General features: G+C 49.3%; 1 protein-coding gene across 8 annotated transcripts; it reads right to left on the bottom strand.

Moving 5' to 3' along the window:
- Positions 1–214: 214 nt before the first annotated feature.
- RCC1 (regulator of chromosome condensation 1) lies at positions 215–19,376 on the bottom strand. Of its 8 annotated transcripts, none has more exons than XM_047792884.1 (11): positions 19,219–19,323; positions 8,599–8,680; positions 7,955–8,062; positions 6,912–7,099; positions 6,556–6,735; positions 4,904–5,000; positions 4,683–4,805; positions 3,990–4,145; positions 3,614–3,733; positions 3,112–3,264; positions 215–2,176 (listed from the first exon to the last, which is right to left on the bottom strand). In XM_047792884.1, exons 2-11 carry the CDS (start codon positions 8,669–8,671, stop codon positions 2,001–2,003), a joined length of 1,374 nt encoding a protein of 457 aa, XP_047648840.1. In that variant the 5' UTR covers positions 8,672–8,680; positions 19,219–19,323; the 3' UTR covers positions 215–2,000. The 8 variants fall into 8 exon arrangements, with proteins under 8 accessions (XP_047648840.1, XP_047648841.1, XP_047648839.1 ...); XM_047792885.1 differs by lacking the exon at positions 19,219–19,323 and adding an exon at positions 18,690–18,845; XM_047792883.1 differs by lacking the exon at positions 19,219–19,323 and adding an exon at positions 13,822–13,839.
- Between the last annotated feature and the right edge of the window lie 3,913 nt (positions 19,377–23,289).

Here is a 23,289-nt window from a genome sequence, read left to right as displayed (position 1 = left end):
CAAAAGGGAAAACTTCAGTAAACTTAATCCAAATGCACTTTTTTTGAGGGGAGAGTGGGGCGAGGGAAGAGTGGACACACAAGTACTTCTTACAAAGAAAATACTAAAATCAAAAGTGTGAGTTTTCCCTTCTAAGAAGTCAATTTCTAATCAGTATAGTACCTGCATCAAAATGAAAAGTTCAAGAAAAAAAAATCACAGAATACATTTTAAGTCATTTTACAGCATAATTCATTTTTCCAAGAGTCACTGACATCCAAGAATCTTCCTGGCACTAATAAAACTTTCCTGCTATACATTTACAGACCCACTATATCAGCACTGTCCACTTAACTTTCTACAATTATAGAAATGTTCTATATATTTCTGTATTTGCATAGCCCAATACTATAGGTACTAGCCACATTTGACTACTGAGGACTTGAAACGTGGCTAGTGCAATCGAAGAAGTTCATTTTATTTTTACAAATTTAAACTAAATGTGAGTAGCCACATGTAGCTAGTGCCCACCATACTGGACAGGTCAAGCTCTGTAAGATTTGGTTGCTCAAATGCCTGTGAAAATCTACATCATTAAGCATAAGTTATCTTAAGAGATACTGTGCAGTTAATCATCTCTAATCAGTTATACCAGGTGTGGAAGTGACACATCATCCAGCTTAGTATAAGCATTTCTAGAGAAGTACTGCACTCAAAAATCTTGGTTTGGGATTAGGATACTAAAAGATCCATCCCATGCCTCTCATATTATATAGTTTTTTTTTAAAATCCAGTGATTCCTGAAACAAAAATACCTAACAAAAATCAATTCTTTTCAATTTTTTTGATTTGTCTCTAACAGCCACTATTCCATATTTTTTTTAAAAAAAGAACAGAACAGCTGACTGGCACACACGAGGACTTCTGCATATCCTAGTCTTGAAGTCCTAGTCTTTGCCAGGTCCACAGGCATGGGTTTATTCTGCCCTTCCCAACACAGCAGGTGCTCCCTTAAAAAAGCAGGGAGTGCGTAGAAAACAAGTGGCCTGTTTTATAAAACTCTAAATTTATTCAAAGTGTTAAAAGATTTCACTCTCCCCTCCAAAATACTTTACATTAAAAAAAAAAAAAATCAAAACCCTTCTATTTTTTAAGCCACTGTACAAGCTGCTGCTTCCTTTTTTGGGGACCAGCTTCTGCTCCTCCAACCCTCTTCCCCTCCCTCCCTTCTCTCTCAACATTGCTATAAGTTTGTTTATAAAGCCCTCCTTCCCTTCTCTCCCCAGGTCCCGCCCTGCAGGCATAGCTTCCTTTCGATTTCAGGCCTTTGGCTGCAAGTGAGGCAGGTTGGGTGGGTGAGACTCTGCAGACAAAGCCTGAAGGGCAGAATTCGTTGTGCTTCTGGGAGAAAGGCTGATTGGCGTTTTTCTTGATCAAGTGGAGGATCACTGTTTTTTGTTTTTGCCTCATGGGCACCTGTTCAGGGCCAAATATCTGGCTTGGGGTTGCCCATGAATGGGTAGCCTGGCTCCTTCTCCAGTTTGCCCCAGGCACAGGTCCATGACAGCTGGGTCTGACCTCGCTACCACCTGTCTAGTGGACAGGAAGAACGGCACGTGACTAGAGTAGGGCCTGATGGAGCCCTGACTTCTCAGAGTTTGGGCACCAAATACCCAGGGAAGCAAGTTTTGGTTTCTGACAGGCAAAACCAGGGTCAGCCAGGACCATGAGAGGTAGGGATGAGGGAGAAAGGTCCAACCACATAGCTGTGGGGTGAGCAATGTTCCTTCTAATAAAACCCCCTTCCCTCTTCCATCTATCCCACCCTCATCCTGTAGGTCCCAGGATAATTCCGGAAAAGAGGGGAAAAAAGAGGTGAAGGATTCTGTTCTGCTGATGGGGAAAAGGCGGGAGATGACAGAGTATTTGGGGCTGGGAGAGGCCTGCAGGAATATGTAGTCATGGCTTCCCTGTTCCAGAAGAGAGGTGGGGGGGCCAGGAACAGGCCCTCAGAGGCTTCATCAGCTCTGTTCCTTGTCCTTGACTAGTAGGACTGTGTGTTGGCCCCCGCTGGACACAGATAAGACCATGCGGTTCTCGAGCTGTTTGCCTGTCATCTCCACAGGGCTCCAGGCATCCTCTTCCTGTCCCGTGCCCAGCTGGTAGTTGGTTCCCATGCCCCAGGCAAAGACACGACCTACAAGGGAGAGAAAAGAGGGCAACTGTCTCCTGGATCCCTAGCCCCACCTTGCTGTAGTGTGAGAGGCCCAGGACATGAGGGTGGATTCTAGTCTTGGCCTATGGCAGCCTGGCCTTGTCCCAGCCTCTAGGCATTCAGGGAAGCTGGAAGGATCCAAGGGAGATTATGGATAAAAAAGAGCTTTGTCACTCAGAGACCACAGTCCTTACATATTGCCAAAGACTTCCCCCTGCACCTAAGCATGGCATTCAAGGCCTGACAATGACTGCCCACTCGCCAAACCCCTACACACCTCCATTCCCAGGACCACCTGCCTCTGAGACTGCTCTGGATCTCCTTTGGTTATCATAAAGGACTGGAAACAACTTCAAGCCCCACTTCCTCAGCAACTCTTCCCAGATAATCCCAGATCAAGCAGATCTGCCAGACTTCTCAAGGGCTCCATGGCTACTCCACCCAGGCTTTAGTGACCACTTGCCCATAGCCTTCTCTGCTGTGCTTGCTAGGACCCCAACTACTAGGTCTTCTTTCTCCTAATACAATTCTAAGTACAACTGCCTGGGAAGCTAGCACCAACTAGGTTATAAATAATATGTAACGTGAAGCCTGAGCTAGGAGTCTGGAGACCTGGGTTCAAGTCCTACTGCCTGTCTGGGCCTTACTGATACATCTGCTTTCGCTGTTTTTCTCCTCTACACAGCAGAGGAGTTCTATTAAATCAGCTCTATTAAAATAATGTGTTTACTTATTTTGAGTCATCAAAGCCAGAGCCTCTGCCAATCAGGACAAACGCATGTCATCACTAACACCGCTCTCTGCATCTCAGTTCCATCTGCGGTGGACATCTCATCTGTGATGAGCCTGCTGGGCGCTTTGGTAAGAATTATGACCCCCACACCCCAACCAGACCAACTGTGGGTGACCCCACTCACCATCCTTGGTCACAGCATACCCCACAGAGGCCCCACAAGCCACTGAGGAGACGGCAGGCAGCCTGGAGATGAGGGTGGGTACGCTCTTCTCCTCGGCACCTTCCCCAAGGCCGAGCCGCCCATATTCAGCCCGGCCCAGGCTGTAGGCTCTTCCTGTGGGAGGAGGGAGAGAGGTGAGGAGGAGCAGAGGACATGCCTCAGGTAGGCCAGGTGAGTGCTCACATCTGTGGGAGCTGGTCCGTTGTTCCCAGGGTGGTGAGAAGGTCTGCAGTGTCTCTTTATGTTTGGAGTGAGGCCTGAGAGACCCCCCGCCCCAGGCCCCCATGGAACTCACACGTGGAAAAGCACCAGGACACTGGGGGATGGGGGTGACCTTCATGGACCGCTAGCCCACCCAACAGAGTAAGCCCAGGTTCCAAGGCCCATCATGTCAGAGGTGTGTCCAGGACTGTGCCCACGGAACACTCCGCCCTCAACCCAGAGATGGACCTGGAGGTCCCACCTTCCGAATCCATGCAGACTGTATGGTGTTGGCCACCAGAGAAGCGAACCCAGGACTTGGTGGAGTTCTTGAAGGAGGTCAGGTTCTGAGGTACAAAGCAAGATTCTGTGCCTGGGGTTCCTAGGGGAAAGGCCAGGAGAGAGCTGTCAGGGGTGAAGGTGTCCAAGGAGCTGTCCTTTTCCTCCCCTCCCTGTGTGGCCACCCCACCCCACCCCAGAATATAAACAAGTATTTATATTCTCATTTTACAGATGACAAAATTGTGGCTCTAAGGAATTAGGTAACTGCACCAAGGGTGCCCAACAAAGGAGTGCTGCAGGCAGGAGCAGAACCCCGGTCACCCTGGGCTATGCTGGATGCTGGGCTTGAGACTCACCAAGCTGATGGTAGTTGGAGAGGCCAAAGCCATATACATGGCCCTCAGAGGAGATGGCAAAGGTGAAGTAGGCGCCACAGAAGGCATCCTGGAATCGGACATGCCCCCGGCTCCCTCTGGATTTCAGCATCACGCATTTGGGGACCAAGAGTCGTTCTGCAGGCAGAGAGAAGGCCAGGGTCAGTGGCACATGCGCATGTGTGCATGCACACGCACGCACACACACGGTTTCTTCTCTCTGCCCCATCTGCTTCTCCTCCACTGCTAAAGCCCTGGAAGGGAGATTAGGCAGGGACTCTTCTCCCTGTTATATGGAGAGGAAACTCCAGCCAAGAAAGTGTGAGTGCCCCACTCAGACTCCCACAGCCATAGAGAAAACATTTACATGAACTTACCATGTGCCAGACAGTCTTCTATGTTAACTCACTTAACTTCACAACAACCCAATCAAGTAGGTTTAGAAGTAGGGAGGTTCAGAGATGAGGAAACTATGTCCAGGGTCCCACAGCCAGTAGATTTGGGGGGTGGGGGGGCGAGGATTTAGACCTGGGGTCGTCTGGCTCTAGAGTCAGAGTCCTTAGCCACCACCGCAGATCCCCTGAGGCAAGCGTGAACACAGAGAATCCCTTCTGCCTTTGACCTTCACCAGGGGTGGCCTGCTGATGCCCCACCAGAGGGATTTAAGCCACCTACCGAGGCCCTGCCGGCCACCACGATTGGCAAATAATTCAGGCACACGTCCCAGTTGGCCCTGCTCCCCACTGCCCAAAGTATAGAGTTCGCCATCAGCTGTCAGCATCACCAAATGGTCATTTCCTGAGGGTGAGAGGAAGGCGGGGGATGCAGGGCTTGTCTGTAAGGCCCAAGAAAAAGGGTCTCCGACTCCTGCCCGGAAGCAGTACCCACAGACTCACCTGAGGCCACCTTCACCACAGGCACACTCAGCTGCACTTGCACAGGCACCATACTCTTTTTCATGGGCTCCAAGAGCCCGATCACACCATTATTGTCCTGGAAGAAAGGGGCAGGAGTTTTCAGCCAGTCCCACCTGCCTCATACCAGCCAGACCCCAGCTTCGCAGGCAGCCACAGAGCTTTGTGGTGAAAGGTGCTGCTACCAGATGGGGATGGAGAGGTGGGCAAGAGCCAGGTTGCACAGTGAAATACTTAGGAATGAAATCACAGATGGTCTGTAATTTACATTAAAATAACAAAGAACAGAGAACTATATCCAGTCTCTTGGAATAGAACATGATGGAAGATAGTATGAGAAAAAGAATGTATATATGTATATATATGTGTGTGTGTGTGTGACTGGGTCACTATGCTGTATAGCAGAAATTGGCACAACACTGAAAATAAACTATACTTTTATTAAAAAAAAATTTTTTTTTAAGTACCAAAGGGTTGGGGAATGGATGAGGGTGAAGAGGAAACAAAAATCAGATTTTAGGCCAAAATCTGATCATTGTTGAGGTGAGGAGATGGAGTTTAACATATTATTCTGATTACATTTATGTGTTTGAAATTCTCCATAAAAAAATTTATAGGAGTTCCCGTAGTGGCGCGGCAGAAAGGAAACTAACTAGTAACCATGAGGTTGTGGGTTTGATCCCTGGCCTTGCTCAGTGGGTTAAGGATCCAGTGTTGCAGTGAGCTGTGGTGTAGGTCACAGAGGTGGCTCGGACTCTGCATTGCCGTGGCTGTAGTGTAGACCGGCAGCTGTAGCTCAGATTCGATCCCTAGCCTGGGAACCTCCATATGCCGCAGGTGCAGCCCTAAAAAGCAAAAATAAATAAATAAATAAATGAAATAAAATTTAGAAACAGCCCCAATAAAGGAACACTGAATTCCCTTATTTTTGACATTTGAAAATAAACTGAATACTAATGCAGCAAAACAACTTTAATGCTGGATCTGCTTTTTTATTTTGTATTTATTTAATTAATTAATTAATTTATTTTTGTCTTTTTGCCATTTCTTGGGCTGCTCCCATGGCATGTGGAGGTTCCCAAGCTAGGGGTCGAATCGGAGCTGTAGCCACCAGCCTACAGCACAGCTCACAGCAACGCTGGATCCTTAACCCACTGAGCAAGGCCAGAGATCGAACCCACAACCTCATGGTTCCTAGTTGGATTCGTTAACCACTGAGCCAGGACGGGAACTCCTGACTCTGGTTTGTTAAACCACACTCTCCTGTCTTGGAAATTCTGAAATGTGCCCTCAAGCCCCTGAGAAATGTGGAAGAGGGCTGGGATGGGGTAGGGGGTGGTGAAGGCAGAGAGATGGGTCAGCACACTCCCCTGCTGAGCCTCAGACCAAAGGCATCCTTGACCCACCCACTTCCCAAGACACATACATTATGACATCAGATTCAAGGGAAGAGCCAGTGGTGTGGATAGGCCTGGAGGAAGAAGCCAGAGACCTGGGTCTGGGCCTATGCTCTACCCAGGGTCTTGATTTCCCCACCAGTAAGTACCACAGGGGTGTGGAGATGGGTTATCTTTGGGGCCCCACCAGTTAATTCTGCCTGCCAACCCCATGACGTCTTCCAGACCCAGTCTTACCCGGAAGGAGCCCCAGAGGAAGACACGGCCATCCTCAGTGAGGGCCGCTGTGTGGCTGTCTCCTGCTGACACCTGTACCACCTTCTCTTGCAGTTCCACTTTCCCGGGGACCATCTCTGAGCCCTCCACTGATGTGTCCCTTCCCAAAGCACCCTCATCATTGCAGCCGAAGGAGTAGACCTGTGTGCAGGATACCCCCGTTAGTGCAATGTCTGGCCTCTCATCCATTTTTGTTTAGGCCACTCCCTGCTCATCTAGCCAGCTCCATCTCCATAGAGTAATGGGTATGATTCAAAGCTCCTGCCCCAAGCCCCCCAGCCCCAGGCCCTGTCCCCTCCTGTGCTAGCCCAACCTACCTGGCCACTTTTGCTGAGACACACAGTGTGCATGCCCCCAGCCTCAGCCTGCACGATGTCCTCTGGAATGGGTACCAGGGCTGGCTTCTTCCTCTCCATCACATTCTCGCCCAGCCCCAGCTGGCCCACGTCGCCCTGGCCCAGTGTCAGCACCAAACCTGGCTCTGTGCTGTGGGACCTATGTGAGACTGAGGGGTGAAGAAGACAACCCCTGAGTGTGTAGGATGATGGCAGAGAGGAGAGGTCATTGCATGTGTTCTGGGATCACACAGACCTGGGTTCAAGCCCCTGCCCTGCCACAGACCATGAGTCTGATCTTTCCAAGCCTATGTTTCCTCATCTCTGAAATAAGGATAACAAAAGTACCTACCTTGTAGGGTTTTTGTGAAGATTAAAAAGTAAGCACATTACTAATATAAGTGGAAGGGAAGGGAAATGAGACAGTTGATATTGGGAAACGAATCTTGGTCAGGAGGGTCAAAGAACAGGGAGAACACAAGATAGTTTTCCTGATTGGCTCTAAGTTCTTAGTCAGGAAAGATGGGAATAACTGTGAAGGTCTGATAATGTCTACCCTTTTACTGACTGCTTACGACTTAGGTTAAATTGCTTTGCAGTCCTCCACATTATGCTACAGACCTTCCTTGTTTAGGCTCCCATTTTATAGGAAAAGCCACAGAGCCTCAGAAAGGGTCACAGCACTAATAACTAGTAGAGTTTGCAGTGAAACCAAAGGGAACCTTCATGGTCAGAGCACAGTCCCTAGTCTCCATCCTCAGTCTGTGACTTGACCCCTGGACATGGGCACACTGACCCCCATTCCACTCCTATCTGGGAGCAGATCAGCAGCTGAAGAGGAAAAGGGCAGGAGTAAGAACAGCACAGGAATCAGAGAAGTGCAGGCCAACCACCAACAGGTGTGCAACCCCAGGCCACCTGCGGCCCTGGACAGCCAATGGTGTCCAGCTCCTCCCCCTGGGGGTGTGGCCACGGCTGACAGGACTGCTGTGGCTGCGCAGAGGATGCACTGGGCAGGCAGCCACCTGGTCGGGCTTTCTGTTCAGGAGGGCTCTGCCCACAGGCACCTTGGCAGGAGCGGGCACCTGGAACGCGGCGGGAGGCAACGGCCCTCACTGCCTGGTTACAAGGGTCTGCAAAAGACAGACACTGTCTGAGGGTGCATCCACACTACCCCCCTCCCAGGGTGGGGGTGGCTCTCTCTCCTCCTGGACTCCCTCCATGGTCCTAAGAGAGAGGAAACCACAGCCACTTTCCTCGAATGCTAATTGGATAGATCTTTCCTCACAATAGCCCAAGGAGGTTGCCCATTTTATGAACGGGGTAGTCTAAACTCAGGTTAGTGATTTGCCCAAAGCAAAGGTGGCAGAAACAGGACCTGAACCCTGTCTGGAGGTCATTGGTCTGAACTACAATGCATTACTCCCTGGGGCAAAGGCCTAGGGTCTACTTTTTTTGCCAGTACCTGAGTGCTTTTAGGCAAGTCTCTGCCCCTTTGTAATTCCCAGAGGGTGGGATTCAATGAGCTACAGGAGATTCTCCAGCTGGTTGGAATTCCTGGCCTTCCAGAGCCCTCAGCTTCAAACCTCGGGAAGGAAGGAGAACAGTCCCAGATTCTGGAGGTGCCAGGAGGCCACCCATAATGAGATAGAGACCAAAGCCAACTTACCCTTCACCTTCTTGCTTTTGGGGAGGGCATCTTCTGGGGGTGACCTTCTCTTAGCAATACGCTTAGGTGGCATCTTCCTGTCCTGAAAAACCCAGGAAAATATTCCATGTCAGAAATGGCAATCATTTTTCTGCCCTATTTAGGCAGTATTTATCAAAAACCCTTAAAAAAAAGTGACAGGAGTTCCCGTTGTGGCTCAGTGGTTAACGAATCCGACTAGGAACCATGAGGTTGCAGGTTCGATCCCTGGCCTCGCTCAGTAGGTTAAGGATCTGGCGTTGCCGTGAGCTGTGGTATAGGCCGGCAGCTACAGCTCCGATTGGACTCCTAGCCTGGGAACCTCCATATGCCATGGGAGCCCTAGAAAAGGCAAAAAGACAAAAAAAAAAAGTGACAATGCCCAGCAATTTCACTTCAAAGAATTTATCTAAGAACCAAATAATAAATATACTCAAAGATTAAGGTCCATAAATAGCCTCTACTGGAATTCCTGTTGTGGCTCAATGGTTAACAAATCTGACTAGGAACCATGAGGTTGCGGGTTCGATCCCTGGCCTCGCTCAGTGGGTTAAGGATCCGGCGTTGCCATGAGCTGTGGTGTAGGTTGCAGATGTGGCTCAGATCCCGCATTGCTGTGGCTCTGGCGAAGGCTGGCAGCTACAGCTCTGATTCAACCCCTAGCCTGGGAACCTCTATATGCCACAGGTGTGGCCCTAGAAAAGACAAAAAAAAAAAAAAGCCTCTAGTATATTATTCTTAACATTAAAAAAAAAAAAGAAAAAAAGGGAGTTCCCTTGTGGCTCAGCAGGTTAAGGATCTGGCACTGTCACCACTGTGGCTCAGGTTTGATCCCCCGCCTAGGATCTTTTGCATGCCATAGGCACAGCCAAAAAACCCAAAACCAAAAACAAGAAAAAAAAAAAAAAATGGAGCAACCCAAGCACTCAAGAGTAGGGGCCTGACTAGATAAAACAGTATAAAGCCAGGGAGTTCCTGCTGTGGCCCATCGGTATCCATGAGGACGCAGGTTCAATCCCTGACCCTACTCAGTGGGTTAAGGATCTGACACTGCCATGAGCTGTGGCATAGGCTGGCAGCTACAGCTCTAATTTGACCCCTAGCCTGGGAACATCCATGTGCCATGGGTGCAGCCCTAAAAAAAAAAAAAAAAAAAGACAATAAAAAAAAGTATGAAGCCATTAAAAGTGATGCTTTCCAGAGACTTATTCCCATCATCCTATTATCCTATTTGTGGGAGAAAAAGTATACATACATATAAAAATGTGTAGAAGTAAATACAGTCAATATTAATAATGGTAACCTCTGGAAAATATAATTATGGACAACTTTTACCTTTTCTATGCACCTTACTACATTACCTAAGATACAAGGAACATTTCATGTATTTTTAATTTTAATATTAAAAACCATGAGTTGGAGTTCCCATTGTGGCTCAGCAGGTTAAGAATCTGACTAGTATCCATGAGGATTAGGGTCTGATCCCTGGCCTCGTTTGGTGAGTTAAGGATCCAGGGTTGCTGCAAGCTGTAATGTAGTTGGAAATGCAGCTCAGGTCTCGAGTTTCTGTCGCTCTAGTGAAGGCCAGAAGCTGCAGCACCAATTCAACCCCTAGCCTGGGAACCTCCAATATGCTGAGGGTGTGGCCCTAAAAAAAATAAATAAAATAAAAAATAAATTAAAAAAAACAGGAGTTCCCATTGTGGCTTAATGGGTTAAGAACCCAACTAGTGGGAGTTCCTGCTGTGGCTCAGTAGTAATGAATCCGACTAACATCCATGAGGACAAGGGTTCAATCCCTGGCCTTACTCAGTGGGTTAAGGATGTGGCATTGCTGTGAGCTGTGGTGTAGGTCACAGACGCAGCTCGGATCCAGCATTGCTATGGCTGTGATGTAGGCCAGCAGTTATAGCTCTGATTCGACTCCTACCTGGGAACTTCTGTATGCTGCAGGTGCAGCCCTAAAAAAAAAGCAAAAAAAAAGAGAGAGAGAGAAACCTACTAGTATCCATGAGGATGTGGGTTTGACTGCCTGCTCGCTCAGTGGGTTATGGTTCTGGCACTGCCACAGCTGTGGCATAGGTCACAGATATGGTTAGATCCTGTGTTGCTGTGGCTGTGATATAGACCAGCAGCTGCAGTTCCAATTTGACCCCTAGTCCAGGAACTTCCAAATGCCGCAGGTGCAGACCCCACCAAAAAAAACCCAAACACTGAAGAATATTAAGTGAAGTATCCCTCACATCTCCTCCCAACCCTACCATAATCACAGGTAACTTCGGTAATATGTTACTGTTATAATCAAACCTCACACACACACACAAAGCTATTCTCATTAAATAAAACCAAACCAAACCATCTGTGGTCTTTGATCCAAAAGGCCACCAATCCTGGGAGGAACCTGGCTTTCCTCTAAACAGTCTAACAAAAGATAAACACTGTATACACACTCACACAACACATAAATATCAGGTGTTACAAAAGGGGGAAAGGAAATCACAAAGTTTGTTGAACACAGCATGATCTGAAGCAGCTGAAAACCTCAGCCCTGAGCCCCTTTCCTCCTTAAACTGCTGCTGCCTCCTCAAAGGCAGCTGAGAACAGACATTCTACCTGGCTAGCTCAATTCCAATCCAGCCCAAATTATACTGGACACCTTTTTTCCTGGTATTCAGCTTTATTGAGCCCTGGTCCTTAAGGTTATGAAAGACAGTGAAGTTGTCTAAGGTTTAGGAACCCTCTGGGATGGATGGTGAGGGCCCAGGCAATTTACCTAGATGCGGGAATTACCACTGTGGCGCAGCAGAAACAAATCCGACTAGTATCCGTGAGGATGCAGGTTTGATCCCTGGCCTCGCTCAACGGATGGGGGAATCCAGCGTTGCCCTGAGCTGCAGTGTAGGTTGCAGAGGCGGATCGGATCCTGCATTGCTGTGGCTGTGGCGTAGGCTGGCAGCTGTAGCTCCAATTTGACCCCTAGCCTAGGAACTTCTGTGGACCATGGGTGTGGCTCTAAAAAGCAAAAAAAAAAGGAAAACAGCCTCCCAGATGCAAAAGTGGTAGACAGAGCAGGTGGTGGTTAAGAGGAGCCATAATAGAAGTTCCCACATGGTGCAGTGGGTTAAGGATGCAGTGTGCCTGCAGCTGTGGCTTGGGAACTGCCACATACCACAGGTGCAGCCAGAAAGAAAGAAAGAAGGAGAGGAGCTAGAATATGTGCTCCTCAACTTTCCAGCTGTTTCACCTTGGGCAAAGTTAATCTCTTCATGATTCAGTGTCCTCCTCAGTAAAACAGGGATAATAACAGTACCTACACCCTGTTGTGGCCTGCGCGATCAAATGAGCTGTAAAAGTAAATATATAGTAAGTACTGGATAAATCAATACTGGAATTAGAACACCTAGGGCTGTCCCAGGTAGTGCTCAGGCACAGATCTAATCTAATCTAAGCTAACCCACTTTTCCTCCATTTTATAGAAAAGGGCTGGAGACTTTATCCAACGCTACAAATGGAAAGAGAGCTCCAAGAGCCCTTGTCGGGCTCCACTGTGGGCCTAGACAGCGGCCCCCTCTTCCTTCCTTCCTTCCTTCCTTCCTCCTGATAGGTCCCAGATCCTCAGTCCCTCCAGCTCCCCACTCCATGGTATATGAACACAAGGTCTGAGGCTTCTGAATTTCTGGGCACATTCCTGCTGACTGTCCTGGGGGAGAAGAATGAAGTACTGAAGATAGGGAAGTAGCCAAAGTCCTAGAATCCGCCACACCTGTACAGGCTGAGCCTCTGCAGGTTGTGACTGGCCTAGTTCTGATTTCGTTGAGGTGGCAGTTCTGTGTTTCACTCAACTTTGCTTCTCACGGGATAGAACTCCTCCCCTCCAACCAGCCTCTTTGTGACCAGTCTTCCCAAACTAGAAAAGCACATTCTTTGAGAGAGAGGGAATTGGGTTCATCTGCTAGAGCTGTGGTTTGCTCACCCCTGCTTCTGTGACCATGGCTGGCCTCTCTGGCAGCTTTAACCTCTCTGAGCTGTATCCTCATCTGTAAAAACGGATACCATGACCACTTCTAGGGCTGCTGTCAAGACTGAATGAAGGAGTTCCCGTCATGGCTCAGTGGAAACGAAATCTGACTAGTATCCACGAGGACGCAGGTCTGATCCCTGGCCTAGCTCAGTGGGTTGAGAATCCGGCGTTGCTGTGGGCTGTGGTAGGTCACCAACGAGGCTTGGATCTGGTGTTTCTGTGGCTGTGGTGTAGGCCAGCAGCTACAGCTCCGATTCAACCCCTAGCCTGCGAACCTCTATATGCCACAAAAAAAAAAAAAAAAATTTGTAAAGGACTTTGCAGTGCCAAGCATACAGTAAATACTCAATACATGGCAGCACTTATTCATTCTAGGAGCACCTATTACCAATGCTTGGTTTGGGGCCAGGTGTAGCAAGGAAAAAGGAAACTACCCTTCTCCCTGTTCTCATGGAGCTTACATTCCAGTGGGAAACACACACACACAAGTTACTACAGATGGTAATAACTGTGTGAAGGATAGGCAACATGACGTCATAGGGAATATATTTGGGACACAACAATGTAAATGTACCTAATGCCACTAAACTATGTACAATTAAAAGTGGTTAAAATGGCAAATTTCAGGTTCTGTATATATTACCACTTTTTTTTTTTTAAAGGGCTGCACTCTAGGCATATGGAGGTTCCCAGGCAAAGGGTCGAATTGGAGCTACAGCTACCAGCCTACGCCACAGCCACAGCAATGCCAGATCCGAGCCACGTCTGCAACCTACACTACAGCTCCTGGCAACACCTGATCCTTAACCCACTGAGGGAGGCCAGGGATCAAACAGACAACCAGTTGGATTCGTTTCTGCTGTGCCACCATGGGAACTCCTATTACTACAATTAAAAAAAAAAAAAAAAGAGAATAACTAGAGTAGGGGCAGAGATACAGGTCAGATAGGTGACATTTGGACTAAAACTTAAAATACTACCAAGAGAAAGCCGGCAGGGGAAGACAAAGACAAGAGACAGGGACAAGAGCATGTGATGAGCTTAGGAACCTGAGGAGGCCAGCGGGGCTGTAGCTGGACATCAATGTGTCAGGTGGCACAAGGGCAGTAGGGGCTGGATCATACAAGGCCTTGTAGGGAAAACAGAAAAGTTTTAAGAAAAAATGTCTCTTTTTTTGGCCATACCTGTGGCATGCAGGAGTTCCCAGGCAGGGATTGAACCTGCACAACAGCAGCTACCAGGGCCGCTGCAGTGACACCGCTAGATCCTTAACCCACTGAGCCACCCAGGAACTCCATGGAAAAATGTCAATGATTGTTACAGTTACTGAAAAGAAAATGGAGAGGATTGAAGAGGAGGCGACCGCAGGCGACCACACGAGACCACACGAGAGAAGTCAGTGGCATGATTTGGTCTGAGGCAAGAGAGAAAAGAAGACAAAACAGATTAATTTAGGAGACAGGTTTGATTTGCCAGATTAGATGTGGGGGATGAGGGTGAAGGAGGAACCCAGAATGACTTTTTCATCTTAAGGAATCCAGGGGGGTCCTGGGCAGGCCTGATTCCCTATGAACCTGACCAAAGCCAACGACTCCCAGCCTTTGGTTTAAGTGAAAAGGCAGATGGTAGACTTCCAGCTACTGAGATGGAGAACACTGGGGCAAACAAGAGAGGAGAACCCGAGAGGTCCATTCTACCAAGCACTTGTGTAAAGGGCGAAGTGCGTGGAGCCAACCAGGAAGGGATGTTAAGTAGGCAGAGCTGGATGGGTTAAGAGGTATGGGATATAACAGGTGTCCACTGTTTCAGGTAAACAGCTTGTACCCCTGGTACAAGGTGTAGCCAGTTCACTGTGTCCAGGGCCCTGTCCTGCCAAAGGCATATTTCCTGTCAGTTCATTAGAATGACTTGTAGCAGTCGGCTGTGGAGGGGAGGGGCTCCTGTGTAGTAGCATGGAAAAATATAACAAAAGTGAAAAAAAAAAAAAAACCAGGAAAAAGAGCCGGTAATGTTACTGGACTGACCTGTGGGCAAGGCCTGCAGTGGAGACAGGAAAATAAAGGCTATATGAGGTACGTGGTGTCATGGGTCATTAACCAAAAAAAGTGTTAGTGTGGGTTGGGACTTGACCCTTGGCCACCTGTGTTTGGGGCCAACATTAGGGGGCATCTCACTGCAAGCTAACCTAACCACACTGACCCCACTTTGCAGGTGAGGCAAACTGAGGCCCAGAAAGGTGAAGTATCTTGCCCAAGACTAGAGGAGGAAATCAAGATCTGTCCAAGTCGGTCAGACCCTAGAGCTGGTGCCCTTGCCTACTTCCTCCCCACACTCCCTGGCCTTGGCCTGCCAGAGAACTCCCTCTTCCCTGGAAAAGCCAGCAGCTTGTCTCTGGTCTTCCGACTGCCCACCTCAATTCCCATCCCATTCCACACGTCATTCGTGATCTTTACAAACCTCAAACCTGAAACAAGCTGCTTCCTTGCTCAGACTCCTCAGTGGCTCCCTCTGCCCACATTTCTAAGCATGGTGCTAAAGACCTTCAGGGTCTAATACTCACGACCTTTGGCCTCCTGTCTTGTCTGCCACACCCTCCCTTCCCTTCTCACATAACCTCAGATTGCTTACTATTCTCTCCATGTACATCTCTAGACTATCCCATTCCTTAGCCTCTGGTAAGACCAACTTCTCAAAGTCACTTCCATTGGTAAACCACCTCTGATCCCTCTCTCAATCCTAACACAATCATTCTCTGGAAGAAATTAGGACAGACTTTTGGATCGTTAAGTATTTTATTTTTTTTATTTGTTTGTTTTTTAGGGCCGCACCTGAGGCATATGGAGGTTCCCAGGCTAGAGGTCAAATCAGAGGTACAGCCACTGGCCTATACCACAGCTCACAGCAACACCAGATCCTTAACCCACTGAGCAAGGCCAGGGATTGAACCTGGAACCTCATAGTTACTACTCAGATTCGTTTCTGCTGTGCCACAATGGGAACTCCAGATCACAAGTTTTGTTTTTTTTTTGTTTTTTGTTTTTTGTCTTTTCTAGGGCTGCTCCCGCAGCACGTGGAGGTTCCCAGGCTGGGGGTCTAATGGGAGCTGTAGCTGCCAGCCTACACCAGAGCCACAGCAATGCAGGATCTGAGCTGCACCTGCAACCTACACCACAGTTCACGGCAATGCTGGATCCTTAACCACTGAGCGAGGCCAGGCATCGAACCCGCAACCTCATGGTTCCTGGTCGGATTCATTAACCACTGAGCCATGACAGGAACTCCCGCTCTTACTTTCTATATGCCAACAAACTTTAACTTCTCAAAGCCTAAAGAAGGCACAGTCACTCCCATTTCACAGTTGAGGGGACTGAGGCTCAGAGAAGTAAATTTTCTTGCTTATGCTCATACAGCCAGAAAAGATAGCTAGGAATAGAACCAGGTACATCTGATAACTAAAAACAAAAACAGGAGTTCCCAGTGTGGTACAACAGGATCAGCGACAACTCTCAAGCATTGGGATGCAGGTTTGATCCCCAGCAAATGAAGCTCAGATCTGATCCCTGGCTGGGAACTCAGGTTGCAACTGAAGCTCATATCTGATCCCTGGCCCAGGAACTCCATATGCCACCAGGTGGCCAAAAAAAAAAGCAGAAACAAAAAACGGGAACTCCCTGGTGGCTCAGTGGGTTAAGAATCCACCATTGTCACTGCTGTAGCTCAGGTCACTGCCACAGCACAGGTTTGATCCCTGGCCTGAAAACTAATGCATACTGTGGGCGTAGCCAAAAACAAAAACAAAACAAGAACAGGTTGGCTAAAAGTAGGCCATGATCTAGGGAGAGTGTGAGGTAGCCTGGACAGGCCACCCCAGAAGCCCCCAGAAGCCTGGCCAAAAACAAGAAATAGAGGGCAGGAGCCTGCTGAGAGGGACAGGATGGTGGGAGGAGACTCGGAGGCAGCTCGGGCCTGGGAGGGTGGGCCAGGCAGAGACGGATCTGCTGAAGGATGTGTGGAAGGACAATGGGTACAACTCCGTGCAGTGGTGGAGAGAGCACTGGTTTTCAAGTCTCAGAAACCTGTGTTCCCTTCAAGTCTGAGAATCTGCATCTCTCAAACAGGGGCTCCAGGCACTGCAGCATGCTGTTGTGAACAATTCTAGAGGCACAGCAAGGGGTGAGAGGGCACCTCCCAAAAGGTGGAGCCCTGCACCCATTACCCACCTGCATATCCTCTACTACACTAATCAGTCATTTGGACAGACTCTCTAACCGCTCTGGGTATGTTTTCTTCTTTTTTTTCTGGCTGCACCCATGGCATGCAGAAGTTCCCGGGCCAGGGATGCAATCTGAGCCACAGCAGTGACAACATTGGATCTTAACCCAATGCGCCATAAGGGAATTCCATGGGTGTGTTTTCTTAATCACACAGGGAGTGTCTGGGTTGGGACTAAGTAGTAGTTTTTGTCTGCACCCCGCACTCCCCAACAGACAAACACAGCTTCCATCTTCAAGGAGGTTACAGTCTGGTAGAAGAGTGAGATATAATCACGGTTCGTCAGATACAGAGTCAGCTTCCACCAATAGGCACCTAAGGTGTACCAGCCTCTCCTAGGATGCGCACACCTGCCCCCAGAGGTGTGATCATTCTGCCTTTACAAATAAGAAAGTGGAGGCTCAGGAGAAGGTGGCCTGGGCCAAACAGAGGTGGGATGACAGCCCAGTTCTCCTGACCACTCCCTAGCAGGACCAAAGCTTTGCCCCTTCCCCAAGTACCCCCCTGGGTCTGTTTCCTCATTTGGTGAATGAAGGCACAGCAGACTAGACAGTTTACCAGGAGCCTGCTGTGACCCCCAGTGACCTCATTTCTTCAAAGGGACACAGAGCCCTCTTTGACCACAGCAGCTGTGTTCCACCCCCCTTAACCCGAAAGACACTTGCCCACCAGATGCAAAGGCTGAAGAATCTTTGTGAGAAAAGTCCCCAGGAGCTCTGAGACTCATGTGTCAACAAACATTTGCTAATAAGCTCCTGCCTTGTGTCAGGCACAGAGCCGGTATACTTCATCCAGGAGCTCCTTACCAAGGAATCCCCCTTGGGGGAGCTGGGGCCACACCTTCCACCAGATGTCAGAACCACAGCTTTATGGAAATTATAGGATATTAGTAATCCTCACCACATGCCTCCTATCATTTTACAGTTAAGGAAAATAAGGCTCAAGGAGAGTGGGTGGGTGGCTCAAGGGCACCCAACGAGGACACTGCAAAGCTGAACAAGATTCCGGCTCTGGGGATGCCTTTGCAACAGCAGCATGGAGAACTCCTGGTTCATCTTTCCAGATTCCATTCTGATGCCCATCGTGGATGAAACCACCCCTGCCTCCACTCCCATCCAGAGTTCCTTGGTCTTGCACTCCAGACCTTTTGAGACCCAACCCCTGCTGAATCATCTTGCTCTTCCCCTCCCTGTACCCCGTGCTCCAGTCAGACTCAAACACCCGTGGCAGCCCCGGATCACAACACTCCCTACACCTTCATGCCTTTGCCGTGTGCTCTGTTCCCTGCCTGGATCACCCTAACCCCTCCACCCTCAATCTGCCAATTCCTTCAAAACCCTGGACAAATCACCTCGGCGGCAAAGCCATCCCTGTGACCCCTCCTGGGCAGGCTTGAGTGACTGAGTTCCTCTCCACCCTCCATACACTCAACTTAGGCTGGGGTGCCCAAGTCATACTTGGTTGCAGAACCTCAGTTACTATTAGCCAGCAGCAGCGCTCCGGCTCGACTGGCATACTTCAAAAATCACCCTAAACCACAACTGTGATCCCACACTGGTCACCCCAGAGAGGCCAGGAGCTCTGACAAGGCTACACAGGGTCCTCTCACCATGTTTCCCAGCCCTGCAAGGGCGGCACGGAGGAGCCAGCCAGTAAATAATCTATTGACAGATGAGTTGATGCGGAGTTCACAGCACACCTCCCGACGGGTCAACAGTCGTCGTCGTGATGCCTGTTGACACTGAGATTTCGCTCCCTGCGCAGACCCTCTGCAGCCTACCTCGAGTTCCTAAAGCAGACCGACGCGGGGCAGGATACCTCCGCCACTCCGCAAATCGCATTCTTCAAACCAACGCTGGACGAAATCACTTTCCCGCTCCGGAAACGCAGCCCCAGCCGGGACAGCCGCCCTGGCCAGGGAGGCGCGCGGGGCTGCGCACCGCAGGCGGCGAGGTCACCGCGGCCGCGCGCACCCCGGCCGGCCGCGCTCGGGCCGTTTGAATCTCCCGCCCGCGCGACTGGCGCGGGCCAGGCTTGCTCCGCGCGGCGGCGAAGGGGCCGCTCGGCCCTCGCTCGGTCGAGGCGGGGCCCGGCCAGCTCCCCGGCGCCCTGCGGGGCCGGGGAGCCGCGCGCCCGCACACGCGCCTCCTTGCCGCCCGGCTTCACGTGGGGCCGGCGTCGCGCCACACGGGCGCGCGCAGGCAACGGCCCTGGCTCGCCGGCAACCGCAGGTACCCCGGTTGTGCCCGCCCTGCGCGCCACCCTCCGCCCTCCGCTCCGACCCTCCGCGCGTGACGGGCACGACCTACCTCGCTGCAGGTCCGCCACAAGGAACTCCTCCGATCGCCGGCCCGGCCGAGAACTGCCCCAGAGCATGCGCTCTGCGGGCCTCCGGCCCCGACCCCGGGCCAGAAAAGAAAACAAAGGGCCCGGCGGCCCCTGGCGGCCGCCCCGGGAAGTGCAAGTGGCGCGCTCTGGCTAGGGCGCTCTTGACCTCCACCCTGGCCCGGGTACAGTGGGTGTATATTTTGGAGACCCCAAATCGGGACAAGTGGACTGACAACCAGAAAGAGCACTTGAAATCAGAGTTTGTTTGGGAAGATTTGGTGTGGACGGGACTGTACGGGCAAATAGATACTGATCTTCCCTTCTCTCAAGAGGCTCTCAGAGAAAGAAGAGACATCAGACTATCACCAAACTATTCAGGGCCATGACAAAGGTACGCACAGGGTTATTTGGCTTAGTTGGGGCTTAAGAAAGGCTTTCCAGGCTAAGCCGGAAAGTGTAGGGCATCCTAGGAGAAGCCTCCCTTGGGATGACAGGGAGCCATGAGAGCCTTTGGTCGTTATGGGAAACTAACTGCCAAGGCCTGACTGGGGCAGAGGGTGCCCTGGGAGTGAGTGACAGGAAAGAAAACGGGAGAGGAAGAGACAGACCGCGGATTCAGGGTCTTGTGTGTTTAAGGAGAGAGCCTCTAACCTTAGGCAGTGGGGAACTACAGAAGGGATTTGAGCAGGTCAGTGACATGAGCAGATTTTTTTAGAAGAAAATGGAGAATAGACTTGGGGGAAGGGGAAACCAACAGTGGGGGAGAGCAATCAGGTAAGAAAGATTAGGTTGTGGAAAAAAAAAAAAGAAAGAAAGATAGAAAAGAAAGATGAGGGTGTGAATTGAGGTGGGGGGCCAGAATGTTAAATAGGCAGGAAGCAAACTACCCACTCTCCTTAACACACTCCTTCAGGATGGATACAGACTATTCTTCAGGATTTCAAGTGTTCCTTGTGGTGACTTTTCAGGCCTTTTGATTGTGTCTGGGGGTTTCCCAAGTCAGGCGAGTGACCTCTGTAGAAGGATATTTCCTTCATGTCATGTTGACTCTAATTCTAAAAGTCATTCTCTCATACTTGAACTCTAGATGGATAGTTTTGGTATTTACTAATCGCATTTCTTCTCTAGAGCCCACCCCAAGGCATTCCCCATCTTCAGGGCTTCTTACCTCCTCAAGTTGACTTCCGCCTCCATCACAGACTCCGCTCACGGATGATATACTGTGAAATTCCTCCAAGTTTTAAGCCTGGGATCTCTGATCTCTCTCTCTGCTTTCTTCCTCCAAGATCTTACTCATTCACATGGCTTGATGTAATTATAAAAATAAGTATTGTCACCTATTTTGTAGAACATTTTACTTTACAGAAACATGTTCATTCATGTCCATTAGTTCATCTGTTCCTCACAAAAACCTTGACATTTGTTAAACAAGTTGGCTCGGGCCATCATACAAGTGGTAGATCAGAATGCTTGCTCCGGGCTGAGCTGTCATCTTTTAACTGAGAGGGCAGTCCATCTGGTCTGGTTCTGACCCCCACCCTAAGTTTCAGACCTACGGCTCTACCCAGAAGACTCAACATCCAAAATAAAGCTCACTTCCCATGGATCTAGATGCCCCATCCCACCCCCCACCCCAGGCCCTTCATCCTTCAAGGCAAGGTTAAGGCTCTCTGAGAAGTACAAATGATTCAGACTTTAACTTTTTTTTTCTGATTCTTCTCTCTTCTCTGCTTATTCTATTTCTGTCCCTCTGGTCTATAGCACCACCCTCCTGGCCTCTGCTCCCACCTCTCAACTTTTCCCCTCCTTTTCATTCCACCTAGATCCCCAAGTTAGTCTCCCTAAATCATAGCTGTCAGACATTGCCCTGCTTAGAAATCTTCAGGGCTGCACTGGGAGCTCTAACAAATGTCCCAAGCTGTTAATTTCTCATTTCCCCCTTGGCCTCCACACTGTAATATGAACCTTGCCCATGCTCATTGCTACTTTCTCACCTTTCCTATAAGGTGCCTTCTTTGCTGCCTAGCTGATTTTTTTTTTCTTTTTTCTTTTTAGGGCCCCACCTGTGGCCTATCGAACAGGAAGTTCCCAGGCTAGGGGTCAAATTTGAGCTACAGCTGCCGGCCTATGCTACAGTCACAGCAATGTAAGATCCGAGCCATGTCTTCGACCTACACCACAGCTCATGGCAACACCAGATCCTCAACCCACTGAGCGAGGCCAGGGATGGAACCTGCAACTTCATGGTTCCTAGTCGGATTCGTTAACCACTGTGCCACGATGGGAACTCCAAAAAAAAAAAAATGTTTAACTGAAAATAGTATTAGTGAACAGTGGAATAACTTTAATACTTTGCAGGTAATTGGAGACTCTGAAAATAGGGAGGAACTGAAAATAGAAAATATATGAAAAAATAATTGTTTAAAAATGTTCAAACTATAAACCTACAGATCTGTGATTAATTTTAGGTGTCAAGTTGGCTAGGCTATACTGCACAGTTGTTGGATCAAACACCAGTCTAGATGGTGCTATGAGGTATTTTTCAGATATACTAATTTTTATTTTATTTTTTTAGGCCCGCATCTGTGGCATATGGATGTTCCCGGGCTAGGGATCAAATTGGAGCTATAGCTGCCTGCCTGCATTACAGCCACAGCAACTCCAGATCTGAGCCACGTCTAAAACCTATACCACAGCTCATGGCAATGCTGGATCCTTAACCCACTGAGCAAGGCCAGGGATCAAACCCACAACCTCATGGTTCATAGTCAGATTCATTTCCACTGTGCCACAAGTGGAACTCCCTGATATCTTGATGTTTGTCATTATCTTGCTTCGCTTCTCTTGGTATGATAATCTCTAGGTCCATCCATGTAGCTGCAAATGGCATTATTTCATTCTTTTTTTTTTTTTGCTCACACCTGCAGCAAGGGTCAGGTGTTGTCTCTGTGAGGATACGGGTTTGATCCCTGGCCTCGCTCAGTGGGTTAAGGATCTAGCATTGCCGCAAACTACAGTGTAGTTTGCAGATGCGCCTCAGATCCAGTGTTGCCGTGGCTGTGGCATAGGCCCCAGCTGCAGCTCTGATTCAATCCCTGATCCAGCTTCCATATGCTGCAGGTACATCCATAAAAAGAAAAAAAATTTCCCTCCCGGTTCAGGCCATAGCAATGACCCGAGCCATAGCAATGATGATGCTGGATCCTTAACTGCTAGGCCACCAGGGAACTCCCTATTTCATTCTTTTTTTTTTTTAATTTTTTTCTTTTTTTTTGTCTTTTTTTTGCTATTTCTTTGGGCTGCTCTCGCGGCATATGGAGGTTCCCAGGCTAGGGGTCCAATCGGAGCTGTAGCCACTGGCCTACACCAGAGCCACAGCAACGCAGGATCTAAGCCGCGTCTGCAACCTACACCACAGCTCACGGCAATGCCGGATCGTTAACCCACTGAGCAAGGGCAGGGACCGAACCCGCAACCTCATGGTTCCTAGTCGGATTCGTTAACCACTGCGCCACGACGGGAACTCCCCTATTTCATTCTTTTAAATGGCTGAGTAATATTTCATTTCATATACATACCACATCATGCTTTTAATTTTTTTTTCTTTTTGGTCCAGCCCCTGGCATATGGAAGTTCTTGGGTCAGGGATTGAATCTGCACCACAGCAGTGACCCAGGCCTCTACGGTGACAGTGCCATATCCCTAACCTGCTGCATCCCAGGAGAACTCCACCAGATATACTAACTTAAAAAATTTGGTGGGGGCGGGGGGGTGGGGGGGGTGGGGGGAGTTCCCGTCATGGCTCAGCGGTAACAAACCTGATCAGAATCCATGACGTCGTGGATTTGATCCCTGGCCTTGCTCAGTGGTTTAAAGATCTGGTGTTGCCGATAGCTGTGGTGTAGGTCATAGACATGGCTCAGACCTGGTGTTGTTGTGGCTGTGGTGTAGGCCAGCAGTAAAGCTCTATTTCAGCCCCTAGCCTGGAACTTCCATATGCTGCACGTGTGGCCCTAAAAAGACAAAAAAAAAAAAAAAAGCTTTTCTGGTAA

This window comes from Phacochoerus africanus, chromosome 8, assembly GCF_016906955.1.
Source record: "Phacochoerus africanus isolate WHEZ1 chromosome 8, ROS_Pafr_v1, whole genome shotgun sequence".
NCBI classification, from domain to species: Eukaryota; Metazoa; Chordata; class Mammalia; order Artiodactyla; family Suidae; genus Phacochoerus; species Phacochoerus africanus.
The sequence above is the reverse complement of the archived record's forward strand: the minus strand, read 5'-3'. Positions and strand labels throughout refer to the sequence as shown.